We start from the raw sequence: 7,510 nt of genomic DNA, 5'->3' as shown, positions 1-7,510 counted from the left end.
AAAAAGAGAAAAGCCGTCTCTTAACAGAGGAGGAGGCCTCAGATTTCCACTTTCCAAAATATATAATGCAACTTTAAAACAGATCCCCAGCCGGTTTTCACACCTGATGGGAACAGAGGGGCCTCGACTGTGAATTAGAGGAACAAAGACCTACTGTTTAGGTTTTTAGGTGTGAACTGCCAATCTACATATATGTGTGTGTGTGTGTGTGTGTGTGTGTGTGTGTGTCTTATCTCACTCAGCCTTATAACCTGTATCTCTCACTCTCTGCTCTTTGAATTGAGAAAGCTCCTCGGATGAGGAGCGAAACGTCTTCTGTTACAAATAAAGTCCAGTTGTTTTTGTATTGAACGCTTTTTGAAAACATCTCTTAATGAAATGAGGATAACGAGTTACAACAACAAATAATTTCCCTTTGGGATTAATAAAGTATTTTTGAATTGAATTGAAACGAATATGTAAACATTTTTTTTAAAAAGCTTTGCCATAAAAGCTGCTTAGAATCTTTGGAGGCTGTAGTAGTTTGAAGGCAGCAGCAATTGATTTAGTTCTTGGCTGAGTGTAAACTGGTCATTAGCTCATGAGTCCTGTCACAGTTGAACCTCAGATTCCTCATGAAGCTACAACCATCTCAACTGTTAATCACTTTAAATAGCTGGATTACCCCATTTATGTTGACAACTGTTCGTTATCAGTTTAACAAGTTAACATGACAAGAAAAATGTTTCTGCAACAAATTTGTAACATTTATTGATTCATCTATATTATTTATTCATACTTTCCTAACTTTAACCTTTCACAGCTTGTTTAATTAAAGTCATGCCTGAACCTAATGAATATATTTTGACATATTGTCCTTCCAGTATTACTGGAGTGCTGTGGTTCTGACCTCTGGATGACGTTCTTCTTCTTCTTGATCGCCTGCCGCAGCGGGTCGCGCAGAGTCACCTGGGAAAAGTCCTGCAGAGCTGAGTAGATGGTGTGGCGTATGGCGTGGTTAAACACGCTCTCCATGCGTCCCATCAGCACCTGCAGTCCTTTTATCATAGCGATCACCTGCCAGAAGCATCATGTGTTGTGACGAACAGGACTACTCAAAGTTTAAACATATATTGTGTACATGTCTGTGTGTGTCTGACCTCCACGAGGGCAAACTTCTCCTCACTTGTGTAATTGTACCGAGTGGCCCTTTCATATTCCTCAGCATTGTCAGGGCACTCTTTGTTCGAGTATTTGTCTGTCGGGTGAACCAGTTTCCATGAGTACTGTGCAGAAAGACAAGTTGTCAGTTTAGTTTCGTCTAAATGAAAACATTGTATTTGTACTGGGTAAGTTCTGTGCTTCCTCACCACTTCCATAACGTGAGCACTCCACTGGGAGAGCAGCTGCATGCCCTGCAGGGCCAAGTCAAACAGCTTCCTGTACTCTGAATCGGTCTTCTGGGCCTCCTGACGCCCCGATCCAGTCACCACCTACATAGTCACAAACATTTTACACCCAAAAATCCAGTATATATAATCCTCATGGACCTCACAGTACAGATAAATTATAATCAGTCAGGGAGCCAAACTACTCAGCCCTGTGTTGTAAATGTAAACATTTCTTTCCCTAATGTTTTATTTCTGAACCACTTGTCAGTCAGTTAAATTTCCAACTGGGTCACACAAAATGATGAACCCTGGAAATCCACTGCAGCAAAGCATCTGCTGAAAAACTTGTTACATAACAGCCAGGAGTTTGTATCTCTCTCACACATTAAAGCCCTGCAGAGTCACATGATGGACGCTCTCTGGACTCAAAAGATCAAAAGATGAGTGTACAAGATGGGATGACTTGGTCTGACCTAGCCCTGAATCAGCTGATGGATGAGCATGTTTTACACTTCCCCTTTAACCCTGAGGACGTTCATACCAACCTCACTGTTGCTATAGCGAGCAAGCTCAGAGATGAAGCGCATGTGATCCTCCCTGATCTGAATCATCTGCTCACAGATGTTGTACTGGGGGCTGCTGGAAATAGATGTGCAAGTCCACCTGGGGAGGAGAGGAGATGAGACAAAAAACAAATATGAACACAGTTATGTACTAAAAGATGATGGGAATGAATCCAAAACGTCAGAACATTTTGGTCTCATAAAAACTATGAAACAAATAGATTAAGTATAGTCTCTTTCATAATAGCAAAGTAGATTGTTTAATTTAGAGTCAGTCTCCCCACCATCACAGACATTTACACCTCCAGATGCAGGAAGAGAGCCACCTGCATCATGAAGGATGCCACCCACCCAGCACACACACTTTTTGCCCCGCTCCCCTCAGGAAGGAGGTTGAGGAGCATTAAGTGTAGAACCACTAGACTGAGGAATAGCTTCTACCCTGAGGCTGTTAGACTCATGACTCTCTAACTAGAATAATCACTGTGAAAAAACCCCACTGTAATGTAACTTTAATTTGTGATATGTGACTTATTTGTGCTGCTGATTATCCATGCTGCTGATCTCAAGGTGCTGTATTCATTCATACCCATCTGCTTACCACAGACTCATGTTCAGACTGCTGTTGTTACACCATATTGTTTTACATTATTAGTGTTTAGCATAGGCCTGTCACGATAACAAATTTTGCTGGGCAATTAATTGTCTCAGAAATTATTGCGATAAATAATAATATTGTTTGAAATTTGACAATAATTAGTAATTATTGTCAAATTTAAGAAGAAATGTTGGTTAATTGTTGTGTGTAGTACCTTTTTTTGACCACCGGCTGGCAGTATAAGACTGAACCGAAGGATGGATAGTGAGGGAGCGAGCAGCGTGTCTCTTTAAGAAAATGGGAGGGAGGTCCCATGACGTGATATGGGCTGTCTCTCCTACCTGTTTTTCGGTTTTCAAAATGGTGGACGCTCGGTGTGGTTTGAGCTCTTTAGCATAGCATTTGTCACACAAAGCTTTTAATAATAATTCAAACAATCCAGGGAGAACCGGAGCACCAGTCCCAACCCCAATCGCCCCCAAAGGCACAATACCCACCCACAGCCCAGACCCCAACCAGGCAGCCTACCCCCCTGCCCCCGACCCCAAATGTCAGACTGAGAATGAGGGTTAAAGAAAAGCTGGAAGACCCAACTCCTCCCTCCCCCCACTCAAATAAGATGTTGATGCATGTTGTTATATAGTGCGTTTAAAATGGGGGGGATGAGGTGGCGACTGGCACAGACCCACCCCCTCCCCAGAGAGCAGGCAGTGCCCGTTCACCCACCCAACCCTTGCCCAGAGCCCTAAATGTCTACATGCTACATATGAGAGTGGACACAGGTCCCGGAGGTGAGAATGATTACACATCCCACCCCCTATATGCCACCATGTGCCCACTCCAGACCCTATATATGCATGTGTCGTGAGAATGTTATATGCGAGTGTCTAGGTTGTTTGATAAAATTGGGGCCCAGGTCTCCATGAACCACGGAGATGGAGGATCTTCCCCGCAGCTCAGTAGTGCACCTGAACCCCAAGGCCCTGCTTGAGTGGTGGTGTGATGGAGTGGGTGGAGGAAGACGTTGGGATGGGGAGGAACAACTGAGGTGGCAATGCCCTCCCAGGGGGCCAGCTCCCCCACTGACCCCAATAGGCACCCCCATTCTCCGAGATCCACCAGGGGAGGGAGGCTCCAGTGCATCCATCCAGGAGCAGGAGGCAGCCACACCACCAGGGACCCAGGCCATGGACCGGCACATAGCCCCGAGGACCGACCAGAACCCGAGCCAGCGACCCAAGCCCCCCTGAGATCGTCCAGACCCCCAACCCGATCCCCAGCTCAACACCCAGCCCCCCAACCAAAGCAGCCACCAAACTCCAGCAGCGACAACAAGCCAGGAGTGCCTGAACAGCCGCAGACAGCGCACCACGATGACCGAGAGCGCACGCCCACCCCCACAAAAGGACCGACCAGTCCACCACAGCAACACCCACAATGAGAGCACACCATGCAAGGGAGGGCACACGCCTAACACGCCCAGACACCCCCGGGCCAGCAGTGCAGAGCCACCCGAGCAAAAGCCCCCCCACCCACAACCCCCCACAGCCCAGAACCCCAGCCAAGCACCAGACCGCAGCCACAGCCAGGCAGGAAGACACCCAGGCTGAGTCCACCCGTCCACCAGAGGCCCCAAAGCCCACCAGCGCACCAAGGGCTCCCAGGCCAGGGCTGTGCGCCGGCGCATGCACCGCCCAAGACCCTGACAACATACCCGCCAAAACCCGAGACCCCCGGATCAAGCCGGGACCCCAGCCCGGCAGCGACATTCCCCCAGAACCCCGAACCCGCGCCCACCCCAAACCCACCCAGGAGCAGCCAGGCCACCAGGCCAGCAACCTGCGCCCGCCAGCACAGACCGCCCAGAGGCCTGCATGCAGCCAGCAGAGGTCAACGCCCAGAACCACCAAAGCCATCTCCCCAGTTGAGCGTCATTGCCCCGGGCCCATGACCCCCCAATGCCCCCAGCCCCGATACCCCCCCACATCAACCACAATGCCCCACGGGACAAAATCCAAGGGGTTTACCCACCTCCACTACAGGTTGAAGCCAATCAAAGAAGCCCAGAGAGATTGTTCTGATGTGGAGGTACAGGCTATCTCAAGACTGATGTAATCTAACAAAAGGTCTTTATACTGTTTAAAACTAAGAGTATTTTTATTTTTCCAATTTATGAGTGTAGTTTTTTTTGCTATACATAAAGCAGTAAAAATCATGTGAATTGACTTTGTCTCCAAGGTGACATCATCTAAGTGACCCAATAAGCAAACTGACGGAGAGAGTGGAATATTACATCTCAGACACTTTGATAAGTCTTCACATATCCGGCACCAAAACCTCTGAACAGGTGGACAGAACCAAAATGCGTGGATGTGATTGTAAGGAATATTGTCTGTACACTGTGAGCAAACATTAGATGATGCGAAACCCATCTTGAACATCCGTTGACCTGTGTAGTGTACTCTATGAAGGATTTTGTATTGTATCAATTGTAAATTGGGGGTTTTAATCTTCTTAAAAGTTCTTAGACAAATCTGAGACCAGAAGTTTTGGTCAAAGTTGACTGACAAGTCTGTCTCCCATTTTACAATGGGAAGAGATATAGATTCATCTATTTTAATGAGTGTCCAGTAAACCTTAGACAGTAATTTGGGAGGGTTAAGATTTAGGAATTCTAATACACTTGATGGTATTTCAATCCTAGTGTTATTAAGGTTAAATTTATTTTTTGTTATAGATTTAATTTGTTGATATTCTAAAAATTTATTCTCATCAATCCCATATTGTGTAATTAATCTGTTAAATGGGATGTAGTCCACTTCTTCATAGATATGTTCCAAATATTCGATTCCTTTACACCTCCAACCTGGGAAGTTTATCATCTTATTCTGTTGTAGGATGTCAGGGTTGTTCCAGATGGGTGTACGTTTACATGGAATTAGTGAAGACTCTGTCATTTTAAGAAACTCCCACCAAGCTGTCAGAGAGGAGCTGATATTGATGCTTTTAAAGCATTCCTGTCGTTTTATGTTTGAGCTAATGAATGGAAGGTCCGAGATCATTATATTATTGCAAAGTGTTTGTTCTACGTCTAGCCAGGGTTCATCAAGGGGTGTGTGTTTTATCCATCTTGAGATGTATTCTAGCCTGTTGGCTAGAAAGTAATAATAGAAATTGGGTAATTCTGGTCCTCCTTTATCTTTGGTCTTCTGTAGTGTTTTTAGTTTAATACGTGGGGGTTTATCTTTCCAGAGAAATTTAGAGATGGAAGAGTCCAGGGATCTAAACCAGTCAGATGATGGTTTATTTGGAATCATTGAGAATAGATAGTTTATTTTAGGCTAAACTATCATTTTTATTGAAGCAATTCTTCCCATGAGAGACAAGGGTAGAGATTTCCATCTAGCAAGATCATCCTCAAATTTCTTTAAAAGTGGGATGTGGTTTAGTTTTGTTTAATCTGTCAATCTAGGAGACTTTGATACCCAAGTATGTAATATTCCCTGACTACAGTTGTGTAGTAAGTGAATTGTTGAAATAGCAATTAATTGGTAGAACTGTGGATTTTAGCCAGTTTATAGAGTAATCTGAAACTCTTGAAAAAGAGTTTATCAATCCAATTACCTGAGAGATGGAGGTTTGTGAATGTTGGAGGAAGAGCAACACATCATCAGCATATAGACTGATTTTGTGCTCTATGTTCTTGCATTTTATACCTTTAATATCTGTAGTTTGCCTGATTGCTGCGGCTAGCGGTTCGATGAAAATAGCAAACAGTGAGGGGGAGAGTGGACATCCCTGCCTCGTGCCCCTTTGCAGAAGAAAGCTAGCAGATATTTGATTATTTGTCCTAATGCATGCTGAAGGAGAACTGTATAATATTTTTAACCAGTTTATGAAATAATTTCCAAAACCAAATTTATGCAAGGCTGCAAATAAAAATTTCCAGTTAACTCTACCGAAGGCTTTTTCTGCATCTAGAGAGAATATTGCAGTTTCAATATTTTTACTGTAAGAATAATCTATTAAATTAAATAATCTGTGTGAATTTGTGGATGAATGCCTCCCTTTTATAAAACCAGTTTGGTCAGGATGTATTATGAGAGGAGTCATCTTTTCCAGTCTTTTTGAGAGGGCTTTACAAATTATTTTAAGATCAACATTGATAAGAGATATTGGACGATAACTGGTAGGTAATACAGGGTCTTTGCCTGGTTTTAACAGGAGACTAATGTTGGCTGAGTTTAAATTTTCTGGAAGTCTGTTATTTTTCTCAGTTTCTTGTAGCATTTTGTGAAATAGTGGAGCCAGGATATTCCAGAATTCTTTATAGAATTCTGCTGGGAATCCATCTGGACCTGGAGCTTTTTTATTGGACATGCTTTTGAGGGCTTCCTGGGGTTCCACTGGTGTCAGTGGTGAGTCCGGCTCCATTGATTGATTATCTGATAATTTAGGAAGTGTTATTTTATCCAGGAATTGATCAATTTCATTATCTGATGGGTTTATCTGGGGTGAGTATAAAGCTTTATATCCTGATGCATGCTCAATAATCCAGGTAGAAAAATCTAAAAAAGTTAAATCTGGTCCTCTGGACATTCAAAAAAACCCAAAACAAAGCAAATCAACAAAAAAAATGTAGAAACGTTTCGTCTCTCGTCCGAGAGACTTCTTCAGTCTGAGGTGCTGTATTCAGCTCAGTCTCTTAAATAGCACCTTCTCAGAGTGGATCAACCAGTTTGCTGCTGACAACCAAAACCAGCTGATCACATGCTCAAGAAGGACCATCAGCCTAACAATGGATCATTAGCACCTGATGGCTGTTTACTGTTCACAGAGGGCTGAGTGATACTAGCAATCACAGCATTGTAAGAGGGGAACAATTGAACCCGGAGGCCTCCACCCCTGTTTAACGATGGACGGTTTCTTTTCACAAAGATGGCCTCCTTTACTCCTCTCTCAAACCATCGTTCCTCTCT

The 7,510-nt window shown here is 44.0% G+C and overlaps 1 protein-coding gene across 1 annotated transcript in view; it reads right to left on the bottom strand.

The window, feature by feature from the left end:
- Positions 1 to 7,510, bottom strand: part of cyfip1 (cytoplasmic FMR1 interacting protein 1) — a gene marked incomplete at its 5' end in the record, with an annotated part of 159,045 nt that overhangs the window by 107,973 nt on the left and 43,562 nt on the right. Inside the window, 4 exon segments of the mRNA XM_037698324.1 lie at positions 890 to 1,056; positions 1,140 to 1,265; positions 1,350 to 1,472; positions 1,916 to 2,033. Of these exon segments, the coding sequence (XP_037554252.1) occupies positions 890 to 1,056; positions 1,140 to 1,265; positions 1,350 to 1,472; positions 1,916 to 2,033 (534 nt within the window).

This window comes from Nematolebias whitei, chromosome 3 (genome assembly GCF_014905685.2).
Source record: "Nematolebias whitei isolate Nwh7 chromosome 3, NemWhi1, whole genome shotgun sequence".
NCBI lineage: Eukaryota > Metazoa > Chordata > Actinopteri > Cyprinodontiformes > Rivulidae > Nematolebias > Nematolebias whitei.
The sequence above is the reverse complement of the archived record's forward strand: the minus strand, read 5'-3'. Positions and strand labels throughout refer to the sequence as shown.